Here is a 26288-nt window from a genome sequence, read left to right as displayed (position 1 = left end):
ATATTTACATGGCCAATCTAGCTTACCAATACTGAATACCTATATTGCATGCTTCTCTTTTCCTTTGTGCCTACATGGTCTAGCCTGTTTTAGCTGACTCTTGAGATCAACATTCCACCACTCTTGGCAGCTGCCTAGAGTCATAGAGCTAAATGATAGTCATTGAACTTGAACAATTAAAAAGAAAAATCCTGATTACTGCTGACTGTTCCTTCTCCCTATACCTTACAGAGCTGCAATCTTCTTCTTTCCCACTTTCCATCACCTTTGTTTGGAATTAACACAAATGTTCAGATTCAACCACTTTACTCGTTCCTCATAAATTGACCCTTCTAAAATGTGTGTGACTTCTCTGGGATATTTTTCACATCATTTCTTCACTTATACATCTCGTAAGTGTGTAATGACGGTCAAATATGTGAGCCAGTGTCAGAACGCAAACTGGACTGGTCAGACCAGGCGGTCTGGGGTTGGGGCTTGAGATCTCAATTTAATGTCTGCCGTTACCTCATTCTATCTTTTGATAGATTAGGAAACCGTCTTGTGTTTCACGTGATGGTACTTTGGAGATGAACAAGTCCCAACTTTTCATTTTAAGGATGTGAAAACTGAAGCCCAGAGAGGTTGTGTGACTTGTTGAGAGTCACATAGAGAACCAGTTCATCTTTCTCAGACTTACGCACCTTATCGGTAAGTCGAGAAGATTGAAATTGTTATTGGGTCATCCTTCAGCTTTAAAAATCTATGATTCTAAACTCTACAGCAAACTCTCCAGATCCCAAGGAACAAAGTACTGCCGAATAGCATGCTCAGTCATCAGCCATGTAGAATTATTTCTATGTCTACTATTCGTCTTTTAGTGAATGTTTCCCTTGCAAAGGACTGCATTACTTTTATTAATTGAATTAATTGAATTTTTATGAGCTAAATCTCTTAGCTCATCCCTTCCTGAACAACAAAGAATAGAGAAACTTCCTTGTCTCCAAAATCAAGTTGTTCTAAAAACCACAGCATCAAAACTCAGTAAACCTGCACTTCACCAATGTTTGTATAAATCCACCAGCAGAACCTGAGTAGCTTACGTATATTGTCAAGTTGAAGGGATCTTTGTTGGGAAGTTTGTTGTAATTTCCCTACATTTTTTTTCCAATCCTACTTCAAATTTTGATGGAGCAAGTCTTAGAACTGCTGCCAATAGAGCACAAAGGAGACAATTTTGCTCACAGTCTAAACCATTAAAGTAACAAGTTTTCATCAAAACTGATTGCCTCTCTTTCAGACTTACATAGTAGGAAATATACTCTCTATATGCCTTTTAGAAGCCTCAAATAGAGTTTGTAAAATGTATTTTCTCCACCTATTAAAAAAATAATAAAAATGATCATCTTCTTCACCATTTACTTTACATTCTCCCCCTCTGCAATATAGAGGCAATATAGAGGAGTTATATATATCCAAATATTTAATTAATATTGAATTGCAGAGTGTAGTTTTTTCCTAATATAACACCACCTCTAAAAATTTAATCTTTTTTTTTTCCTTTTTGCATCTTATTTTGTTAACCTTAGATAATGTCTAATATTATTGTACTTAGATTGTCTTTTAAACTAAATTTTTCTGTAGTCATTTGGTTTTTCCCACAGGACTTTGAAGGTAAAGGCTTGCTACAGCCAGCATCCTCTGGTCTTTACATAATAGAAGAAGTTCTGAATGAGTCAGAGGCTACCTGGAGGAATTTTTGTCCTCTAGAACTAAGTCTATGTAATCCTACTTTGAGAGCTTGTTGGTTAGTTTGTTTATTATTATCTGTAAAGTGTTTGTATTTATTTTTTACTTCAGAGCCTGAAATTGTTTCCTTTTTTTTTTTTAAACATCTTTATTGTAGTAAAATTTCTTTACAATGGTGTGTTAGTTTCTGTTTTATAACAAAGTGAATCAGCTATACATATACATATATCCCCATATCTCCTCCCTCTTGTGTCTCCCTCCCACCCCAGCTACATGTAAAAGAATAAAATTAGAACTCTCCCTAACACCATACACAAAAATAAAGTCAAAATGGATTAAAGACCTATATGTAAGGCCAGACACTATTAAACTCTTAGAGGAAAACATAGGCAGAACACTCCATGACATAAATCACAGCAAGATCCTTTTTGACCCACCTCCTAGAGAAATGGAAATAAAAACAAAAATAAACAAATGGGACCTAATGAAACTTCAAAGCTTTTGCAAAGCAAAGGAAAAGATAAACGAGACGAAAAGACCGCCCTCAGAATGGGAGAAAATATTTGCAAATGAAGCAACTGACAAAGGATTAATCTCCAGAATTTACAAGCAGCTCATGCAGCTCAATACCTGAAATCATTTCCTTTTAAAAAACTATTTAAATTTTTTTCATTTGCACTCCTAGATCAACCATCCCTCTTATACCCTGTTTTATTTTTTTCTGACTTTTTACTGTGATGAAAACTTTTATTATGTGACGTTATTATTTATCTGTCTTGGCTGTTCCTTACACTTGAACTCTGTAGTTTTCAGCATCCCTTGTTTATTGCTATCGTTGTTCAATTTACAAAATTTTCAGTAAACAAGCTTACTTTCACATTCAATGAGATTTAAAAAGATACTCTTGTTTCTTAACATTTTTTCCTATACTTTAGAATCAGTTGATGTGCTATCTAACCTAAAAGGATAGCATATAATTTAGTGATAAAGAGTTTTGGAATTAGACTAGCATTCAAATTCCAACTCAGAGACATACTAGCTGTATAACCTTTGGCAAGTTACACTTTAAACTCTCTCAAAGAGTCAGTTTTGCATCTATAAAATGGTGGTAATAATAGCTAGTTATTAAAATCAAATTTAATTCAAAGATAAAATAAAATAATATTGGAAAGTATTTAGCTGGTATTTGGCACAGAGTAAGAGTTGGGTAATGATTTTGTTTTTTTTTATTATTAACCAATAAGCTAAGCCTAGTAGGAATAATTGTCATTAACTATGCCAATTATTCACGAACTAGCATGCAATTTCCGCTTAATAGCAGCGATGTTAAACTGATGTATATTAAAATATGTTCAGAGTGGCATCCGATATATATTGGGTGCAAGTGTATATATGGAAACTTATCTATAGTTACTTCCACTGAAGTATAAACAAGTTTTCGTACCCACAAAATTGCACTTATTTTTAGGGCACTGGTATCAACAGCCACCTCTTCAAAGAAATTATTTCTTTTGATCCATTTAGTAGCTTGATCCCAGCTGCATAAAAATAGACTTGCAGTATTTCATTTTTCTACAGACTGCTGATGGCTGCATTCCATAACTTAAGAAATCTATCAAAAGGAAGCCTCTGAAACTCAAAAGCTTTTACAGAAACTTGTTGCATTCGCTAGCATTCAAGCTGGAATTATTTGCAATTCACAAAATATGGATTTTAAAAACATTGCCTCAATATATTGACTATGATTCTTGACTCTACATTAGATATTGACTGTTACAATTTTCATATCATATAGGTTACCATGCAATCAGTAATTACATAGTTTTATGATGATTTTAATATTTTCTCTTTGGTCGAATGGGGTCAGTCACTCGAATAAAAAGAATATGCCCAGGAATACTATGTGTATGTGGGTGTTGCAGTTGATAATAGCAGCCTCAGCAAAAACTGTTAGTTACAATAGTGAATGCCTTGATCGTTTCGCAAAAACTCTCACACTCATGTCTATGAGTTAATTTATACGAGCTGGAAGTTCTGTGTGAGATTTTGGTGTGTTATTATTACTGTTTAACTTTAATCACAGAACATATCAATCACAATAAAGAGAACAGGTAGGTAAAGAGAATCCAAATGAATCTATCACCCAGTTCTAACATTTATCTAACAGATTAATACTGTTTTATCTGTAACTTCAACCCCTTCCATTTCTACCCTCCGACTGGATTGTTTTGAAGCAAATCCAGGACATTGCCTCATTCACCTGCAGATACTTTAATATGAATTTTTAAAACATATGGAAAAAAAACAAGCAGAAAAACTATGATCACAGTAACTTTGGTGCTATTTTGATGAGTACATTATAGCCATGACCTAGAAATGTCTTGAGTACTATTCTTCTGGGACTCCCTACTCTCCCAGGATTCTCAGAGAACAACACAAAATGTGTGCCTAAATTCCTTCCATGCAGAACTCTCTAGAAAATGTAATTAAAGCACCCAACATGGACTTGAAGCCAAAGTGAAATCTCCCTCACAAATCTGAATCTTTATCACTATCATTCTTAGATCTTTCTGCAAGTGAGAATATGGGGGCTGGGGAAGGAATGAGTTTACTTAGCCATCTACTGCTAGGAGTAGAAGAGGAATATCAACAATTTCCAGCCTGATCTTAGAGCCTTCATCTACCTAAATCTGAAAAAAAAAAAAAAAAACACAAAAAACCTGTGGCCTAACCTAACTCCTCCATAGGGTATGCTGTGACTCATCAGGACCCAGGCACAGGAGTGCCATAAAGGAGAATGTATACTCACAAGTCTCACTACCCAAGAGTATACACTCATACTTGTTAAGGTATTAAAACATAAAGTAGAGAATTGATAGAAATTTGGTTAATTGGATCAGTGTGGTACAGTCATTCCCCAAATGTGTTTTGGGCAACATTGGTGTTGTGGGATGCTAATAGGTGTCTTTAAAAGGGGTGGGTCTTGGAGCCTGAAATGTGTAATTTGCAGTGGGGATCACGAAGAAGCAGATGTGGTAGGGGATATTTTTGAAATGTATTTAGCTGTCGGTCTTTTATCTTCACTGAGCATCTGTTAGGATTAGTGTTCCTCTTAACAGTCTTTGGGGACTGTTGATGTAGAAAATCAATATCGGAATGGGGAAAGAGACTGAATTTTTCATTTTGTCCATTTACTAGGTTTAAATTATTTGCGCGATTGTTGCCACATTGTTGAAGTTTGGGCTGTGAACATACATTGCAAGGAAGTGGTTTTGGAACTTTTAAATCAAATAAATCTGACAATAATTTTTCTGACACTTGAAATGGAAAAACTTTGTATTCTAAGTCATCCTTCCTGTACTCATTTTATAAATCTGAGATAGTCCATTCTTTGTTTCTGACTTAACCTGTGGAAAAAATGCCGGATTTTTCATATAAAATAAGAATCTATAGTGTTTCTCTTTTGGAAATTTCAGGTGCTTTATTTATGTGAACCCCATTACTATTAAATTTGGAAATGTAACTATCTGGAGTTGGGTGTGAATGGCCAAGTTCATGCCCTTTGCTCTGTTGCATTTCAGATGGGAAACTTCTGGAAGAGTCATTAACCCCTGATCTTCCCAGTTAGACAGTAAAATACTATGATCCTCCCAGCAAAAAAAAAAAAAAAAGAAAAGAAAAGAAAAAACAGGCAAAATACCCGCCAGAGTTAGTCTAGTCATAGATTAATCAGGTCACAAGTGGGCCATTGTTTTCAGTTTTTGGTTACATATTTATTAAAGAATATTGACAAACTGAAATGTGTTTCTTCCAGCTCTAAATGTCTATGAGTAGAATAGCAACTTTGAGGCTGTTCTGATCAGAGAAGCATAGATTCTAGGGAATATAACTGTTATCTTCAAATATTTGAAAGACATTATGAGTAAGCAAAAAATGGCTTTTTTTGTGTGGCTGTGAAAGGCAGTAGTTGGACCTTTGTGAGAAAATATAGAAAGGAAAGTGCACAGAGATATGAATCCCTTTCTAATAATTAGAGCTTTGAACACTGCTAACATGAGAGGTGGTAAGTTGTTATTTATCTGAAGATCCCAGGTAGAGGTTGCATGCTCTCCACCAGAAACATTACCTAAGAATAGTATTGACTGGAAGTTTGGGTTTCATGACCTTCAACTCTATTCTTCTTTAGTTTCTACAAATATTTTATAAGTTACAGTTCTAGCAGTAACTATCCCAACTACGCTGAGGAACATTTTGAGAGTCTGATAAAATTATGGATCCTGTCTCCACAAAAATGCACAGATGCACACAAAAAATTTGCACATAATTTTGAAGATTCTTGGTCCCCTTGAAGCTTATTCATACATCCCAGGAAAAGAATCTGATCTGTAATTTAATTAACTTTGCAATTCTGAGTAATCACTTAACCCATCTAGGCCACAGAATCCTCATAATTAATGTGTAGTGATGAAGAGATCTTTAACGTAGATAGGGCTTTCCATTCTTATACACACACGCACACACACACGCATATGTATATTTGATGTTCTGTTAGAAAGCAGTTCTTGAGTATAAGACCCATCCTCAGTAGGACAAAATGGAAATGAAAGCAGGAGTCTTCTCACAATTTGAAAAATTGAATCCTAGCGAATAGAGGCAATAAAGCCTCATTTCCCTATTGGTTTAGAAATAAACATGGTCTCAAGTCTTGATTTCCAATTTTAATTTTTGTCTGTTTGTAATAATAAAACAAGAGCACAGAAGGTCTGTGTGGGAGTTAGACCTGAGTGAAAGATGAGGAATGCCTTTTGCAGTACAAGACAATTGGAAGGCATGAATGACTGGGTGAGTCCATCATACAGCTCATTAGCATTAGCACTGCCCTTAATTGGCAGAGATCATTGCTGAGTTTATCCATATGAAGTAATTATACATACATACATATGCAAACATACATGTGCATATAGAAATGGAAATGATTTCCTTTAAATCGATTTTAGGAGGAGAAATAGAGACCAACATTTCCTTACGATTATAATACAGGTTTGTTTTATGCTAGCCCTTCAAAATGTGGTCTATCTTCAATTCACACAAGACTGTATTTTTTTTTTTAATTTATTTTTTATTGAAGTATAGTTGAATTACAATGTTGTGTTAATTCCTGCTGTACAGCCAAGTGATTCAGTTATACATATATATACATTCTCTTTCATATTCTTTTCCATTATAGTTTATCATAGGAAGACTGTCTTTAGTAATCTCAAAAATACCATAGGGGATAATTCTCAGTGTTAGTAAGTGTAGAGCAAAGGAATTAAGTAGAAAAAATTAAGTAGAAACTTCATTAGCTCTTTTGAATTCCAGTCCATCAAAGTAAAGAAGTTTTTGGAATAACCTCCTGTTCTGTCCCTCCCAACCATAAACTCGTCTCCGCCACCCCCCCCCCCCCCCCCGCCCCCGTTCCTCCTCCTTCACCTTTCTCTTTTTCCTTCTTATCATATCTTATTTGTGGTGCATTGTAGGAAGTGCCTAGTGCTATAGAAAAAAATTTAAAAGGAGATACAAAGAACCATCTGGGCAAGACATCAACCCTCAGGGCATTTACTATCTAGTGGCTGACAGAGGACACACTGAGCAAATCAGCATTTCTTTGTTTCTCATAAACACATATGGACATGCCAGAAAGCATTATCTTAACAGCAGTACCAGACATTTACAAGCACCTGCTCTGTGCAAGGCCTTAGGCTAGCAAATATTTGTGACACTAGTGTTGTCCAGTCTTTTGTTACGAATGCAGACTCCTGAGCACATCCTCAGAAATTCAGTAAGTCCAGGGTGAAGTACAACTTTAAATCGTGGTTTCACATGAAAGTGCTGTGAGTAATTGGTAGACTGCATTTTGAAAGGAACACCTGCTAATGAAATGCAGAACCAGAAAATCATGAGACATTGGCCCTACCCTCATGCGGCTGCAGTCTAGCTGTAGAGATAGTCTGTACACACAGAGAGGAAAAACTATATGGTGGTTAAGCTCATAATAAAATCATGGCTGAAATCGTGGAAGAGGTAGAAATTAAGGAGAGTCTTCAATAACTAGAATAAATATATACCTTTTATCAAGAGATATGTTTATCTTTGCCTGTTAACCATGGCTATTATTCATTTTATACCTTTATTTTGTTCTTTTATCTGCATTCTCTAATTTGCTCAGTTCGTATGACCTCCTCTATGTTGTGATTTTATGATCCTCCCCTACCTCTCCTCCTCTCTGACACTGGGAGATTAAGACCATGATTGGTCTGTGTACTTTTAGGAAACATCAGAGCTCACAGAGATGAGTAGGAAGGAATGCTGGTCACCACTTCTAATAGCAACCCGTGGGAGTTGTGGTTCAGTGGTTGTTTCAGTATCACCTCCTATAGAAATGCCAGTTTGCTTCAGATATGTGAGTGTTTGAGACCATAGGGAATGTTTTGGAGGGGAATTATAGTCAGAAATCATAAAGAACTTCAAAAACTGGCTACTTTTTCAGATGAAGAGTACCTAAGGTAGCTGTGCATCAATTGTACCAGAATACAGAAGACAGGTAACATCATGCTATTTAAATTTATTTGAGCCTATGTATTTGGAATTGTAGAATTTGTTTAACCTCCTGTAAAATCTGCTCAGGTGATTTCTAATTGAGCACGGATAAAACTCTTTATGCTTATTATCAAATAGAGTGCACATAATAAACTTAGCCAGAAGTTGGTAATTTGGTTAGTACAGTCTAATTGCAACAGAGTCCAATGGAAAATACATAGAATATACATAATATACAGTAAGTTAATGTATGCATTTGTTTGGTTTATTTCACATCTGCCCTTTTACTCTGTGTCTGCCGTTGCTATGATTACTTCACCACCCACCTTTTTCTCAGATCATTTTGACCTTGCCCTTCTATATTCTCCAAAGAGGTCTCCTCTCTTCCCTTGTTTTAGACTATTTATTTTTAGGCTTCCAAACTGGTGGCCATACATTCTCAGTTTCTTAGTGTTAGAATTATTTTATTTGTCTTACATGTGTTATGGTACTTCCCTCCTGCACCCCTTCCTGAAGAACATGGAATACATTTCCCTGGAGGTAAGGACATGTGATTGAAGATATATAAAATAATAAATATGTCTACTTTCCTGTGGATAGTTGCTTAGCTCCTCAAGAAGGTACTTGGGGATGAGTTACTTTCCTAGCCAGGGTAACAGCCATATACATCAGAGGGTAGCCTTTGCGCTTCTCCTCGACAGCTCTTGCATAGGAACCTACTTTCAATTTCCTTGGCTGACTATTAGACCTAAAGCTCTCTTTATTATTTCTCACAAGCTCCATTAATTTTTTTATCTGAGGACATGTCCACAGGCAAGATACCAGGACAGGAGAATAAATCAGAAATTACTTTGTGGAAATGCACATTAGTTCCAAATCCCCTTCTAGTTTCTAGAAGGTTCTTTCTGGAACCTTCAGTTCACATACGTTAGTGCTCAAATCTGCTTCTTTATTAATATGTTTCCACCTATCGGCTCTTCCTCTAGTTGCGAAGCCAATAAAGCATACCTATGGCTTTTCTGAGCATCTGGTCATTCTTCTTTTTGTCAATGTATCTTTTAAAACAGGGAACCCAGAGTGTCAAACAATACTCTATATGTGTCTTATGTAAAGTGCAGAAAAATGAATTGCATACTACAATTCAATTCATGCAATTTTTCTAACAGTTGCATCAAACTGTTGTCTATGATTACATTTTTGTTCAGTGAAAATCTCGTGGTACTTTTTTACACTAAGAACTACAGAATCCGGTCTCCCTCATCCTGTGCTTATGCTATTGATTTTCTCAAACCTACATGCAAGACTTTACATTTATGCATGTTAGTTTTTCCTACTTTGAAGCATATGGTAGTCTGATGAAGAGGATGCCCTGCCAGTTGAAAATGTGTTTTATGAGCTCTACAATAATTTAAACAATCTTCACTCCTCTGTGGACCTTCTGGATTCTTCCTAGATAAATTTTATTTGCATTTGCATAAATAACACGTACACAGACGTAAGAACAAAATCCAGCTTTAAATTCTTATCTGGGACTTTGAGTACTGTAGGAAGCAATGACAAAGACATTGTTTGGTAGGCGATATAACTATCAATCTTATGCCACAGTGGTTTTCTGGCTGCCCAAGTCAACAACTTGTTGCTTCTATGCATTTAATCATGGTGTGGTGACCAAAAGTTAGGGCAATTGAAACTCTTTAGTCAGACAGGTAATTGCATGTGTACATCAAAGTTAATAGTGGCCTTCCAGAATGATAGAATATTAAATGCAAGGGATTGTTTAGATCAATATTTGTTTCTTAAAAACTTTATAAACAGCATCTGCCAAATAGGTGGTAAGCACCTGGTCGATAAGCGTGTCTGAATTGTGCACGGTGCTGCTTTGAAACCCTTTGAGTATGAAACTATATTAACTGACGTAAGAATACTCTTTCAGCTCCAATTCAATCCCATTGACAGGGCAGTTTCTATAAGTCACAAGGGACATATCATCCTTTCATGGACTTCAGGAGAGGATTGGGATCAGCCCAGTTCAAGATAAGGAGGCGATAACCTCAAAGGCTCCTTTCCTCTACTAGAACCAAGTCCCCAAATGTTTCTTTCTGGATGAGCTCAGGGCCTGGTACACATCCTGCTGTAGAGTAGGTACTCAATGAATATTTGTTAGATAAATAAATTATTTGATACTTTAATGAATAAATGGACAAATAAATGTATATCAGCTGTACCTACTCACACTTAGGTATATACCCCGGGAAGATGAGTTAATTACTAATAAGCCCACTTCAGAGACCCACCTGACTGAGAGTGTGTCTTTGGCAGGTTCTAATTCCTTATCTGTAGAAAATGGAATGTCCTCTTACTTTTCCCTGGCATGCTTAGGGAGGACAAAGAGAGAACACTTCCCTTCAGTGCCATAGCATTCTTTACTCAAAGGCATTTTCTTCTTGTTTAAGGGCCTTGGATAGCTTTATTTCCCAATTATTATCTTTAATAGGCACCTGTATTAAAGCAACTACCTTAACTTTCTAAAATGCGTGTGGTTCTGGAAGAACCCAAAGCATATCCTGACTCATTAAAATCACAGTTCTGGACAATATGTTACTGACTTTCCTTAAGGATAAGTGTCTCCCCCAAAGCCCAAGATTGCTAACTTGCTCACCTAAGTAATCATCCTTCCCAGAAATTAGTTATATAATAGGTATGTATTTAGCTTCCCCCAACTGATAACCTGACTTACATTGGATTAAACAGAAGATCGTTTACATTTCAAACTTAATAAGAAGCTCAGAGGTAGGTGATGCAGGGCTAGTGTAACTCCAGTAGGAAAATGTCAAGTATTTAGACTCCTTCTATCCTCTTGCTTCTCCATCCTTAGAGTGTGATTTTGACCCCATGGTCTCAGAGTGGGTATCTTCCATACACAGTGATTCTGCATTTTGGACAAGAGGAATAAGGTTTTGTGGCAGAAAGCCTGAAGGGCTTTGTAGAAAACCTTTTCCAAGGACTTCCATTTACATTTCCTCAAAATTAACTGGGTCACAAGGGTACTCTGACTGTAGGGGAGTTTGGGAAGGCAAGTATTTTTAGTGGGGCATATTGCCCTTCTATGTACTTTATCCCTCCCTACCCCCAAAAACAATTTGTTCAATTTGCCAGGAAGAAGGCAAAGTAGATATTGAGTACAAATTAGAAGTATCTGCTACAACTGCCTTTCTAGGTTGATAGCTTGATCCATTATCTAAGGACTGGGCTGCCCCTAAAAAACTACGTGACTAAAGTCACCGATTTTTAAAATGAATATTGGTATTCCTATATGGTTACCACCTAGTAAGTCATGGGAAACTATTGGATTCTTTAGAACCAGATCTGTGTCTCATTACAAATCATATACTTTTTATGCTATTTTTTTTAAATCTGGGAAATTGTAACCTATTTTCCATTCTTGACCTGTTAGCAATCCAACTCTTGATTTTTTTTCTTCAATTCCCAGTCCTGGAAGCCCAGTGGATTCAAACTTCATTTGCCCAACTAACCTGTTTTTAATCGTTCTATTACTGGATTGAGGAATTTAAACTGGGTGAAAATAATATCATTCATTGCTCCAAGTTCTACTTATCTCAGCCATACTGAACAACTTCACACTTCTTCCAAAACTGTTTGATTGTAACAGTCAAATTTTATTCTACGGGTTATAGATCTGTACTCTTCTAATTTGGTTTCTGTGTATAGTTCCTTATTTCCTTTAATTTTCACAATACAATAGATTATTCCACCAAAATTAGAAAATACTACTCCAGTTATATATAAAACAAGAAATATGTATATTTGCTCTGAATGTCTCTGTAGGCTATTGAGTTCAAAAATGTCTTAGCATCACTATTTTGACAAAAGTGGGGAAAAAAAGGACAATTAAAATAAAAGCTAGAAAAAAATAAAAAATAAAAAAAATAAAAGCTAGAGCTAACCACTAACCAACCACCATACCTCAGGTGTCTGTTAACAATATGAAGTGTAGGATTCTAGGCAAACCGGATAACTGAGGAATAAGTTGAAATAAATTATAAGGTTTTGTCACAACGCTTCTATTTAGCTATGGGGGCTTTTTGTTCTTAATTATCTGACATAACAGCCTTCTGCATAGAAAATGTGCAACTTCCTTAAACATGACTCATATCAGCAATAAACCTTTAAAAAATGGGCTGTGAAAACAGGCTCATGGTTTTCCTTCCCCCCATTTTATACATGTAACTATTATTTACCTTTATTATTTAAGAGTATGCTTTACTCCTCCTTGAATGTAAATACATTTTAAATTGATTAAGATTTTCACATGATATTCCAGAGCACAGTTTTATGCTACAGATTTTCTCAAATCTGAATGTAATACTAACTGATGGCAGTGGTTAATATTGTTGTGAACCTAAAAAGGAAAGCAAACATTTGCTGAGATTTACATAGTTTTCAATTTTCTAATACTAGCAAATGTGAGCTACTTCAAAATAAAAATCACCTATATTTTTCCTAAAGAAAGAAAAGAAAAAAGCCTCACATTTCAGTTCGAAGTCATCCTTGTTAAGCTAATTATCTTTAGCTTGTGTAGCCGTTTAGTTTATTTATTTATTTATTTTTTTATGCTGTGTGAAGGGTTTCTCAAGGCTGTAAACATAAATGAGGGCTTTTTTATATCTCTTCTATTGATTGGTTGAGAGGGTTTGTGTTTGGGGGTTCTCTTGCAGTTCCTCTAGAGACTATATTTATGTAAATTGAAAAAAAATCAGTATTACTTGAAAAAATAACCAAAACTGTGATTTAACAGTACAAAAGAGGGTACTGTCTAATCCCTCAAGTAGGAAATTGCTTTTCTTCATGATCCATTGCTTTCATACTGTTTCTGGCTCCTACTGCTGAAGGAGAAAAGACCCACCTTTACTCTCCTATTACTATGTTTGTTTTCTGGCCTCTGAAGTAAATAATATGCTTATTTGGCAGTAAGTAATCATTGAAATGAGTAAATTTCAATAATAGTAAAATGCATGACTGATAATATCTTCAAGTCTCAGTTGGACAACCGTGATTATACCAAAGCAGGAGATAATTTATACGGGAACCTGAAATGAGAAATTAAGAATGTGGCATAGTGTAGCAATGAGGATGTGACTTCTTTGTGGCTCGTCTACGTGCTACCATAAATGTTAGATGGAACGGGATATCACATGATCCCAAACTGATGATTTTCGGAAGTAGGTAGGTGTTTCCGCATGATGCTTTGAATTTTTTCTTTAAAAGATGACAAATCAAAATGTTGCCAATAAGAAAGGATACTGATTGTGTTTGTAGCTGCTCTTCCATTGGCCAGTAAAGTATCCAGTTCTCATCAGAATTTAAGTTGCTGTTTGCTATGCTAGGAGGTAGCATTATTTTAAAGCAAACCACTGTGAATTGGGCTAACACACTTCCATTCTCAATATTTGGCTAAATTTCATTAATGAGTGACATTTTACATAGCACAGAAAATTGCACACTATTATATATCTCCATTCTTAAAAATTAGAACAGCAAATCTGGTTTTAATTATTCAAGGATAATGGTAGATGAGACATTTCTTCTGTCCATTTGGATATAAAACATTCCGTTAAGTCTAGAAATGTTTCTTGTATCTCTTTGATTAGGTGGTTAAAGCAATCTGAGGGTAAACTAGTTCATTTGAAAATAATATAAAGGCAATTATCAGGTATGCATTTAAAAAATCATCAGATATGCTTTAATACCTATCACGTGTTAAATATTGAAGACCACACCATTTTTATTATGCCTAATGAAAACTTCATTAGGAAGACATTAGTAGATTAATTCCACTTGCTGGGTGGTTTATTTTATTTAGAATGCAATAAGGTAAGTTCATTAGTTTGCAGACATAATGTTTTCTCCTGTACCTCAGCGCAACTAGGAACAATTCCACAGAGGTCTACAGATCTACTAACACCTGTCAAGATAAACATACAGGTCTCTGGGGGAATCATCTCAGCAATAGAACAGAGAAAACCTGAGGAAAGTAATTCTTTCATGAGAGAAAAAGAAGACAGTTGAAAAAAAACTGATTGATGATTTTTGGAAATGCCTCTCAGAGGTCATATCTTTTTATACAAGTATCAGAAAATATATTCTATCTTTTAAATGTTTTGGAGCATATACTACACATTTTGAAATAAAGATAAATATTCTAAGAGATTTGAACTATACAGAATGATCATTCAATTTGAATTGAGCCACTGGAAGTTTTTCCGAAACCTATAGCTAAGTCTCTCATCCGTCCCAGAACAGGTATATTAGATTATAAGTTCTGCTATAGTGATATTATTTGAATGGTTATAGTTAAAATGGTGCCAGTATTTCCATTATAAAACCCTATTTTCAAGGATTTATAAGTTGGGTATAAATGTTTGCTCTGCAATTCAACTTGGCAGCAAGTATCTTTGCTTGGTGGTGTTTTATTTTTCTTTTACATAGTATGGGAAAGAAAGACATCTGTTTATAACATGAGTAGGAAAATGTGACAATGAATTCCCTTATTCTTCATAACCAATTTGTTTAGCATTCGAGTCAAAGTTCAGCCTAAATTTGTTATATATTTTAGGCAATGAAAGAGCTAACCAAAAGCCTGCAAGGATAAATTGAAGAGGGGAGGGTGGATTTCTTTTGTTTGTTGGTTTGGGTTATTTTAAATTCCTAAACATGGATATAGATTTAACCATTTATCTTGACACTTCATTCATACAGCACAAAAATAATATAAATATACTATTACATACCCCGGGCATTTTTTTTTTTTTTTTAAGTATTTGTGATAGTCTATGCTTGAAAAACTGGAGGAGTTCAGAAAATTTTCCAACAATTTGGTAGAGGAATGAATGGGATAGTAAGAGACCTAGGTAGGAGAAAAGATCATTTTTAGAGAGGGAATCGCATGGGCAGTGGCAAAAGAAGTGAAAAAATGCAGTGTATTTAGGGAAAAGGAGTTCATGTTGCTGGAGCCTAGGATGTTTGTGGGGTAAGTGGGAAGTTGAGGTAAAGATAAGACTGGAGAGGCAGGATGGAGACAAATTTTGAACGGCTTAATATGCCATGGTAAAGAAATGGTTAATACGCCTTTCACTTACCTGGAAAAGGGATCTTTGTCGTGGGATAGTCACACTAACTTTACTACAGTACTAACTTCAAAATATCACTCTGACAAAATGTGTAATCTAATCTATTTGTCTTGAATTGGATGGGGATTAAATTATAGATCCCAGATAAACCTATTTAGAGACTCAATTCAAATTACATGATTAAATTCCTTTCAGTGAATTCAAATGGCAACATATGCTCCAGGACATATATCCATAAAGATAGATTGAATTGGTTTATATGCTGTAAGTGCTCCGGCATTCAGGAAATTGAACTCATGGTATGGGCGTGACGTCTGGTTCTGGATTTGAATATCTGTATTTACTAGGGAATTTGCAAATTATATCTCAGTTTTTATATCACCCTAATTTGCCTTATAGTTGTCCTTCCAACTCTAGTTCCATTCTCAATGATCCAATGTTGCTTTCTTCTTCTGTGGCGTATATGTATGATAGACTGTGCTGGTGAATGCAGGTGACAGATCCCAGGTTATCAGTTTTTGTCACTGATCTTTCCTGTGGCTGATGCTGGTCAGACTGAAGACGTGATATGCCAGGACCTGAAAGGGACTTTTTTTTTTCTTTTTTTAAATGGTGCCTGGCTATTTGGATGGCCAGTATTACGTTTTATATGGAAACAAGCATCCTCACCTGCATAAGGCCACGTGGCTGATAAGTTAGTAAAGTCAGATTTGAACCCTAACGCAGTGCCTTCAGTCCTGTAGGAACTCAGTCCTGCCTCTAGCCACTGGCCAGGCTAACTGAAGAAGAGCACAAATTCAAAAGATGAGAAGGAAAAGAAAATAGCTTTTTCTAAGTAGAATAAAAGGAATTTATAGTTTCATGGTGTGAAATGAGAACATATAGGTTTATATGCTGGACATCTTGAAGTCTTTAAAGAATGCTTTAAAGAAAAGATCTGGGAACAGCACTGCTGTCTATGTTTAGAATACACAGCCAAAGAGGCGAGGTTATTGGTAAGGAGTTTAATTAGAAAGCCCTCCCTGTGTTGGTTAATAAAACCCGTGTTAAAGACGTTGACATTCAGACAGAGCAGTGGTTCTGAAAATCTAGTTCCTCTGGGCCAGCAGTATGAGCATTACCTAGGAACTTGTTAAAAAAGCAAATTATCAGACCCCTCTACAAATCATGGGAATCAAAAGCAAAGCAGTCTTTGATTTAAGAAGCTGTCCTAGTGATTCTCGGGAACACTAAAGTTTGAGGATTTAGAGTAACAGAGAACTGGGGAGGTGGCCGAACTTGACTGAGTGGGAAGAGTCTGAAATAGGGCTAAATTAAAAATCACATTACAGCTCATTATCAGTATGTCTTTAACAGCTATCTAAAATATGTACCTGTGAGTAAATGACAATAACTTATATTTAGTGCTTAATGTATTTTACACAGTGTTATAATCATTTTACAGATGAGGAAATGGGGGCAAGGGTCCATGAAACACAGTGTCACATGGGTAATAACTGTGGACTCAGATTCAAACTCACAGTCCGGCACTCGAGCCACATGTTTTCCCTCTACACTATGAACACATTCACATCCAATGGCATCAACCTAGGGAAGAGTTTGTCAGCAACACAAGTACGTTTAAATAACTATACAAACAATATAAGATGCTAGTGACCAAAAGATAGCATATGATTGGGTGGTACCAAAGCAATTCCCACAACACTTCAAGATGCAGTTAATAATGAAAGTTCTATGACCCAGCCTTGGTGCTTAGGCAACAAATTTTATCTAGGATGTCATAAATGAACTTTTTATTAAAAGGGGCAAGAGAAAAGATAGCATAAAACAGGGGTTCCCTGTTAGGAACCGGGCCGCACAGCAGGAGGTGAATGGCAGGCGATCGAGTGAAGCTTCATCTGTATTTACAGCCGCCCCCATCGCTCACATTACCGCCTGAGCTCCGCCTCCTGTCAGATCAGCAGCGGCATTAGATTCTCATAGGAGCGCAAACCCTACTGTGAACTGCGCGTGCGAGGGATCTAGGTTGCGCGCTCCTTATGAGAATCTAATGCCTGATGATCTGAGATGGAGCTGAGGCGGTGATGCTAGCGCTGGGGAGTGGCTGCAAATACAGATTATCATTAGCAGAGAGGTCTGACTGCACAGAGACCATAATAAATCAACTGCTTGCAGACTCACATCAAAACCCTATCAGTGAGTGGCAACTGACAATTGAGCTGCATCTTACAGAATAGACTGGACATAAGCAACACACTTTGGGTGTCACTGTCTCCCGTCACCCCCAGATGGGACCATCGAGTTGCAGGAAAGCAACCTCAGGGCTCCCACTGATTCTGCATTATGGTGAGTTGTATAATTATTTCATTATATGTTACAATGTAATAATAATAGAAATAAAGTGCACAATAAATGTAATGCACTTGAATCATCCCAAAACCATCCCCCCCTCCCCAGTCCGTGGAGAAATTGTCTTCCACAAAACCGGTCGCTGGTGCCAAAAAGGTTGGGGACCACTGGCATAAAATACTTCAGTCCTAAACACAACTAACTGTGACTGAATAAATCTATTCTTATTTCAGAAATCAAACTGCAAGCTTTAATTTCTTTTGAGTGAATTGGGCATCATGTTGGCTCATGTTGGGTTCCCGCTACTCTCCCTCAGTGTGGAGGTTCTAGGTAATAGGTACATTGACTGAATTTCTCAATCTACATCTATGACTGGACTATGGGTGGTGGGAGATAAAAGTTCACTTCCAGTTAAGTAAACATTTCATAAATAAATCTGACTTTTTGGTAACATTATTACTTCTGTGGGCCTCAAGTTTATCATCTGAAGAGACTGTACTACAAAATCTCCAGGGATGCTTTTAGCCCTGGCATCTTTTCTTTTCTTTCTTTTCTTTTCTTTCTTTTCCTCCCTCCCTCCCTCCCCCTTTCTCCATTTCTTCCTCCCCGTTCCTTTCCTTGCTCCCTCTTTCTTCCTTTCTTTCTTTCTTTCTCTTTCTTTCTTTTTTCTTCCTTCCTTCCTTTCTTTCTCTTTCTTTCTTTCTCTTCCTTCCTTCCTTTCTTTTTCTTTTCTTTCTTTCTTTCTTTCTTTCTTTCTTTCTTTCTTTCTTTCTTTCTTTCTTTCTTTCTTTCTTTCTTTCTTCTTCCTTCCTTCCTTCCTCCCCTCCCTTCCTCCCTCCCTTCCTTCCTTCCTTCCTTTCTCTCAGTGTCCTTACTCTTCTGATCTATTCTGATCTTTTCTCCGAACACCTTTAGGGACCTGCAATAACCCAGGATCAGAGGTTTGTCTTTGCAGCTTCACAGACAGCATCCTCTCCTGAGGCTCTCCCTCTTTACTCTCTCTCAAGCCCAACTCAGAAATGCAGGTAGATGGTTATGTGGGGTCTCTTTGCCTTTTCTTGTGCTGACATCAGTAGAAACGCAAAATGCATGACTGACACTCTGCTCGTTTTTAATTTTTAAAAGATTGGTGCTGCCTGTAGGTATTTTTTTTTAATTTTTTTTTATTCATCTATTTAATATTTGGCTGCATTGGGTCTTCGCTGCTGCACGCGGGCTCTCTCTAGTTGCAGTGAGCGGGGGCTACTCTTTGTTGTGGTGCGCGGGCTTCTCACCGCGGTGGCTTCTCTTGTTGCAGAGCACAGGCTCTAGGCGCACGGGCTTCAGCAGTTGTGGCGCACGGGCTTCAGTAGTTGTGGCTCGCGGGCTCCAGAGCGCAGGCTCAGTAGTTGTGGCGCACGGGCTTAGTTGCTCCGCGGCATGTGGGATCTTCCCGGACCAGGGCTCGAACCCGTGTCCCCTGCATTGGCAGGAGGACTCCCAACCACTGCGCCGCCAGGGAAGCCCTGTAGGTTTTAATATACTTCCTCTCTGCCGTTTTATTGTCTACTTTTCTATTTTAAAAGCTTAATACTGAGCTGTAACAATTTCCAATTAAGTTTTAAGAAAAACACGAAAAGGTTGAAAGTGTCTGCCTGACAACCATTTTGTTTCTTGAGACAGAAGGGTGATTTTAGGAATATGAAAAAATAGTTTGAAATAACCTGTGCTTTTCCATTTCTGTGTACACTCCCCCTTCTACACACTCTTTTTCTCTTTCTCCTTCCATTTCTTTTCTTTTGTCCCCTCAGCTTTCAAGCCCATCTCCCATTTCTTACATGGTTGTCTGACGTAGGCTACCTGCCTTCTCGTTCATTATAAATCATCAGCTATGAATGCATCTAGAATAACTCCCTATGCACAGCTATTAGATTCTCTTGGTAGAGCTCGGGACCCACAGTGGTCAGAGGCAGGGGAGGGTCAACCACTCTTCCAAGCGTTCCCACAGGTCCTAGTGGATTTAAGATGCAGACCAACTTCTGCTACAGAAACAGACACTTATTAATAAGTAGGTACAAAATCTTACAGCATGTTCTGGAAGCTTGATGAAGTTCCAGCTCTTGGTTCTTTTAGGTACCCCAAAATGTCTTGCAAATAGGTTTTCTTAAAGCAAATATGGCAATATTTCAGTGGCAGCATCCAGATCATCATCTGTCAGAATTAGGTGATTAAGGTTTGTTAGGGATCAGTGATAGCACCCACTTCATATGGTTTTGTGATGATTAAATGAGCTCATGCATTTACACTTCTCAGAGTTGTGCCAGTTATGAATATATTAGTTCTTATTATTACTAATATTATGACACCATTCCTTATAGTAAAGGGTGAAAGGCCTTATAGATTCATATACTCTATTCAAATAGAAGCAAAGCATGTTTACAAAAATTTTGGCCAGTCCACATATCTTGAATGTTAATGATTTCACCAAAGAGAACCCACCCCTAACCTCCGTTAACCAACTGACAAGCCATTTATGTCACTGATGATAATCTGTTTCCAACATACATTATAATTAATGAGCAAAGCCACATCATGATTGGAGATGATGATAACTCAAGACTTCCAGAAGTCACCTCTGACTTCTGTAATTCTGGCTGAGATGTTGGAGCATACATTCCTGATGAAAGCAACCAACCTCCTGAGACACAGAACAGCACTAACACACATTTATATCACATTGTCCATGCTGCAGTATTTAAGAGTAAATTACAAGCAGCTGAGCACTACGTCGCCTCCAACCAATTTTTTACTCACCTGAGAACAATTTGTCAGTGCTGCCTCAGTTTCCTTTATTTTATTTTATTTTTAATAACTTTATTTATTTATTTATTTATTTTTGGCTGCGTTGGGTCTTCGTTGCTACTCCTGGGCCTTTCTCAAGTTGCAGCGAGTGGGGGATACTCTTTGTTGCAGTGCGGGGTCTTCTCATTGCGATGGCTTCTCTTGTTGCGGAGCACGGGCTCTCGGTGCATGGGCTTCAGGAGTTGTGGCTCGCCGGCCCTAGAGTGCAGGCTCAGTAGTTGTGGCGCACGGGCTTAGTTGCTCCGTGGCATGTGGGATCTTCCGGGACTAGGGATCGAACCCGTGTCCCCTGCATTGGCAGGCGGATTCTTAACCACCGTGCCACCAGGGAAGTCCCCTCAGTTTCCTTTAGGTAATACACTTCCAGCCAAAGAACTGACCAGCTGAAGAGACATGAAGAGTAAGCGCAAGCTTTATTTGCTTCATCCAGATTAGGCATGAGTCTTCTCACAGGACTTTTCTCCACTCTCTAGACAGAGAATTTGCTCCTTGTTCCACTATAACAGCCATTTATAACAAATATTGCAGCATCAGTATCACAGAATCCACCCAAGAACCTCCTAGGTACTGCAAAGGTGCCTTAGACATCTGCCTGAAAACACGACAGCTACAATTTCTTCTTTCAAGGCAGCCATAAATATTTCCTCTTTAGCCCTTGAGACTCCCGTGAGACTGAGCTTTCTGGCCTATGCCTTCCCTAACCCGACCTTTCTCTCCCAAGGCCTAAGGCAATATAAGACAGTCAGAGGAGTCTTTTCTTCATTTTCTTCCAAGAGAATGCTCTTGGAAATGTTCATCAGAATCGTCTACATTTACTCTATTCCTATGGCTTTAATTTATACAAATCATTCCCCAAATTCTCCCAGCCCCATCCTTCCCTGTACATTCAAGAAAGTAACAAATACAGTCAATCACTGTTATTCATAGGTATGACCTCACCTCCTCACTAAAATTTGTAACCCCCAAATCAATACCCATGGCACTGAGGCGGTTATTAACAGACATGCACAGAGTGTCAAAAAGAGTCCTCAACACCCTCGTTCCCAGTTGAGGTCAAACAAGGCAACGCTCTGCCTTGTTTCAACTCATACTGTAAACAAACATCCTTTGTGTGGTCTATTTAGTACCATATTTTGCACATTTTTGTTCTTTTCGTTGGTGATTTTGCTGTTTAAAATGGTCCCTAAACATAGTGCTGAAGTGCCGTCTAATGTTCCTGAGCAAAGAAAGCCATGGTATGTCTTAACAGAGAAAATAAGTATGTTAGTTGAGCTTCATTCAGGCTTAAGTTATAGTGATGTTGGCTATGAGTTCAATGTTAATGAATCAACAATATATATTAAATAAGATGTCTTTGAACAGAAAACACATAAAATAAGGTTATATATCAATCTGTTGATGAAAATGTTGTGACCAGAGGCTTGTAGGAACCTAAGCCATAGGAGCAATGGATTGGTATTCCTAATTCAGTGTTCACAGTGACTTAAGAGACTAACTTATGTTTCACAAATGCTGGGCACTAGAGGGAGTACAAATGAAGATTTGTCTCCTCTCCCCTTCAGGAATCTACCATCTAGTTAGGGAGGGAAGGACAGATCATCACCATAGATGAGGGTATCAGAGAACAACGCAGTGCTCTACCTTTCTATAGATGGAAGGGAACCAAATGAATGCTATAGACCAATCAGCTGGAATATGTTAGACCTATATGGAAGGAGAGACAAACTGCCTGCTGTGGGGAGCGTTTGATATATTTTAAAGCACTCTCTCATTAAATATTACATTATATCCTTCCTGCCCTGTGGGATTGTTAGGAAAGACAGGGACATGACTATTTTATAAAGGAAGCCATGGAGCCTTGGGGAGAGGCTAAATAACAAATGCGACATAACCAGTAAATGGCAGCACCAAGAAGGCAGCCCAGGTTTCTCGACTCCTAATCCAGTGCTTCTCTTTTATCCCTTTGAAGCTTACTGGATATTTTAAAAATGAATATTCACAACCCTTGACTAATGAATTAAAATCCACATGCTAAAAAATAACAAAATGAGGAGGAAATGGCCTGGGAATAAGGACAGGAACAGACCACAGTGGAAAGTGCAGGATTTGCATTCTGTTGGTCTTTGAGCAGTTGTGGGAGGGAGACAAGGCGTATTTAAGTAGATAAAAGCACCTTCTCTAGCATGCCTAAGCTGTCTCAATTAGGGAACTACTGAAGTATTAAATTTTTAGTAGAATAACATAAACTTTTGCCAAGAATGTGAGGTGTTGGATTGCTACAAATTTGGTTTGGTGGCTCTTGGACACTGGTAACATAGTGGCCATCAGAATCCCAGGGTTGACTCTTTGAATGAACTAGGAAGCAATATGTAAGTCTAAATGACCACTTTGGTGAGTGGCTGATTTGTATCAAATCCTCCTAAAACTACTTTTTCAGGACATGACTTTGTATTTTTTGATATGAAGGATTATATAGACAGAAGCCTGTGAGAAGTAGTACCTAGTCAGAGTTATTTTCCTTTGTCTTTAAATAGGAATAAAAACAAAGAATGTCCAGCCACTAGTCATGTCATAGTTTCTATCATCTTTTAGAAACTAGGGAACTGTTTTAATCATAGTTCCAAATCCCATCTGCTAGCCTCCAGTGACTGTGGTCCTCCTCGCTAAGTCCACTTGTCGTGCTAGACTTTTACTCTTAGTTGTGTGTTGGCTTTGCTGGTCTTTTTCCAGGACACATGGCTTTCAGTTAAATATTCTTCATTTCACCAGTAGAATATAATGTCCCCTCTTCTTTGAGGGCACTAGATTTAAATTTCCTGGTGTTATTTTCCTTATGAAACATGGTAAGAGAAAGGCAGAACTCCACCCTTATAAAAGATCATCATAGCTGGGCTTCTATAGAGATCTTGGGGGTTCTTAAAGATTCCTAAAATGTTTGACCAAAACACAAGCAATCACATTGATCCTGTTTCTCTCTTCTGCTGTCCTCTTTCTCACCTGTCTCCTTCTTTTTTCCTTTTTATTCTCTTTCTGTCTCTTCCTCAGCTGCCAAATTCACTCATTCTTTTTCTTCCTTGTGTATTTTGATTTCCTGCACTTCTACTGCCTTATGTGAGATATGATATTGTAGTGGGGACGAGGGCTCTTTGTTATGAGTAATATGTGTAATTAACAGATCATCAAAACTGATGCTTGAGTAGACGGTGTCGAGCCATATTTAGCAGATTGGGTTTGAACACCTGGCAGAACAAGTTTGGTCCAATAAAAAGAGCGGAATTCTTTCCCTTTTAAGAGCTCTCAAGACACTGGTTACATCTAAACCATAGGGGTAGGGGAAGGGTGCCGTTTGCCGTTGTAATTCAGACGGAGGGATCACCTGGCAGAGGAGGGAGCGTTGCTTTTTTAGGTGTTCCCCGCATCGCCGTACACGTGTCCCTTTGATGTGTGGAGAATGCTTGAGAGAGGCAAAGCAGGGCGATTTCTGTGGGAAGCTAGACCAGCCTCCCTCGTTACATAGGCTCGTCCTCTGCATTGCATCCGAGCTTCAGTGATTTGCTGTTTGGAGACTGCAGATTTGCATAGAGCCCCTCGCTTCGCCAGCGTGTGTGGTTCTTCTTTTCTTTTCTTTTCTTTTTTTCTTTTTCCTTTTCTTTTTTCCCCCCACTCCTTTGTGTGCTTCTGCTTTTCCCCAGCTGCCTTTCCCCCGTTCGATCCCCGCTTCCTTCATAAGGGTGCACTCTTCCCTCTGAACCCCTCGCCGGGCGTAAGTGTCAGGAGGCGGCGGACGCGGAGATTGCCTCGGGAGCAGGCGATGCGCGCCGCTGCTCCGCGCGCTGCCCGGGGGAGGCTGGCGCGAGCGGGCGAGCCGGCCCGGGCTGAATGGAGGGACGGGGCGCCTCGAGTCCATGGGGTCTGCTTCTCCGTTGAAAGGAGGTTGGGCCGGCGAAGTGGCCTCCCCAGTCCCCCCGCACAATGCTAAATGGATTTACCTAGTGGATTCGCGGTGGATGGCTGTCATGTAGAAGTGAGGACCCTCCGGGAGGAGCTTTAAACCGTTTCCCCGCTCCCCACCCCCCGGCACGCACTCTCGCCCGAAACTCTTTGGGAGTATCTCTCGAGAACCTGGAGCCCCGGAAATCTGGGAGCAGCCGCCCGCGCCGTGCTTGCTCTTCCCCGGGGCTGCCTTTTCGGACAAGCCCCCATCAGCTGCATTCACCTCGGCTATGTTTCGGATTCTTTGGGGTGCGAGGCACGGCGGACCCCAGGACCCCGAGAAGACTGTCCGAAGGAGGGAGAGGATGGGTGCCCTGGCGCGGTGAGGCGGCCAGCCCCGCAGCCCACCCCGAGCCGCCCGCTCCCCGGCGCCCTCTCCCCTCGCCGCGCCCCAAACTTTGCCTCCCGCGGCGGCTGCCCCTCGGCGGGCGCCCAGCCATGTACCAGAGGATGCTCAGGTGCGGCGCCGAGCTGGGCTCGCCCGGGGGCGGCGGCGGCGGCAGTGGCGGCGCAGGGGGGCGCCTCGCCCTGCTCTGGATAGTCCCGCTCACCCTCAGCGGCCTCCTCGGAGTGGCATGGGGGGCGTCCAGTTTGGGAGCGCACCACATCCACCATTTCCATGGCAGCAGCAAGCATCATTCAGTGCCTATTGCAATCTACAGGTCACCGGCATCCTTGCGAGGTGGACACGGTGGGTCTGCGATGCCAAGTTCTCGCGGGTTTAACTCCCTCGCGCCCCCCTTTCGACCCTGCGCTCGCTTCTCGGCCCTTAGGGCTCGGAGAAATGGGAGCGCGAGAAAGGGACGTGCATTTGGGTGTGTTGGGTGGGAGCCACTTATCTCTTTGAAGACAATAGAAAGGGGCTGGAGGAAGGCGTCGCGGGTGTTTGCGGTGAGGGGTGGGAGGGGCGTTCCTTGTCAGGGTGCCGGGAGAGCGACGTGGGCACCTATTAAAAGACCATCCTTGGCCCCGCGGGAAGGGGGCGTTTCTAGCGAGAAGGTCACTCGGCGTGGCCGAATGGGGAGCCGGGCTCAGCCCGGGGACCTGAGCTCCTGAGAGAGGAGGGCTCTGCCGAACCTTTTGTCTGTGCTCTGTGTGCTGCCCCACCTCCTGCCCATTTTCCCTGGTCTGGGGGAGGGAGAGGTTCCAGCCCGCACGTTCCTCCAAGGAGTGCTCAGACTGCAGTGACGGTGAAGTGGCAGGTCCCGGGACTCACTAAACTGGAGGCTAATTCCATTTTCCTCCACCTCTTCCCTTAATTGGAGAAAGCAGGAGGGTGATGGAGGCACCCTCTCTAGTGCCTGCCAACTCCTACCCAGTTGAGAGGGGACCTCTGAACACCATCCCCTTTCCCTCATCCCACACACTTACTTCTTTTTGGACCATGTCTGAAGGCTGCTGGGATAAGGGAAGTCCTGCTTCCTCCTTCCTCAGAGTATAGTGCTTCCCAAGGAGGGCAGGTGGGGCAGTGCTGGCTGGTCTAAGCCAGGAGGTCTGCCTGAAGGAGGAGAAGTTAGACCAGAGAGAAGCTGTTCTCCTCACCGGGAATTCCTTTGTAAAGAGCAGAGTGTGGAGACAAGCCTTGGTTGGCAGGTTTCTTCTCCAGAATGACCAGCAGTGTAAGGCCAGGTTCCTGGCATCTTCAGATAA

At 39.6% G+C, this 26288-nt stretch overlaps 1 protein-coding gene across 21 annotated transcripts in view; it reads left to right on the top strand.

Annotated features, from left to right (window-relative positions):
• The window catches only part of NRXN1 (neurexin 1), a 1110559-nt gene that overhangs the window by 664082 nt on the left and 420189 nt on the right, over nucleotides 1-26288 (top strand). For 4 of the 21 annotated variants that reach the window (XM_068563999.1, XM_068563998.1, XM_068563997.1 and 1 more), the window contains exon 1: nucleotides 25077-25329. The exons of the other annotated variants lie outside the window; for them this stretch is intronic. In XM_068563999.1, the coding sequence (XP_068420100.1) occupies nucleotides 25077-25329 (253 nt within the window). Of the gene's footprint in view, nucleotides 1-25076; nucleotides 25330-26288 lie in introns of those variants that run through there. 21 annotated transcript variants of the gene reach the window in all.

The sequence above is a fragment of the Eschrichtius robustus genome, chromosome 15 (genome assembly GCF_028021215.1).
Source record: "Eschrichtius robustus isolate mEscRob2 chromosome 15, mEscRob2.pri, whole genome shotgun sequence".
Lineage (NCBI taxonomy): Eukaryota > Metazoa > Chordata > Mammalia > Artiodactyla > Eschrichtiidae > Eschrichtius > Eschrichtius robustus.
The sequence above is the reverse complement of the archived record's forward strand: the minus strand, read 5'-3'. Positions and strand labels throughout refer to the sequence as shown.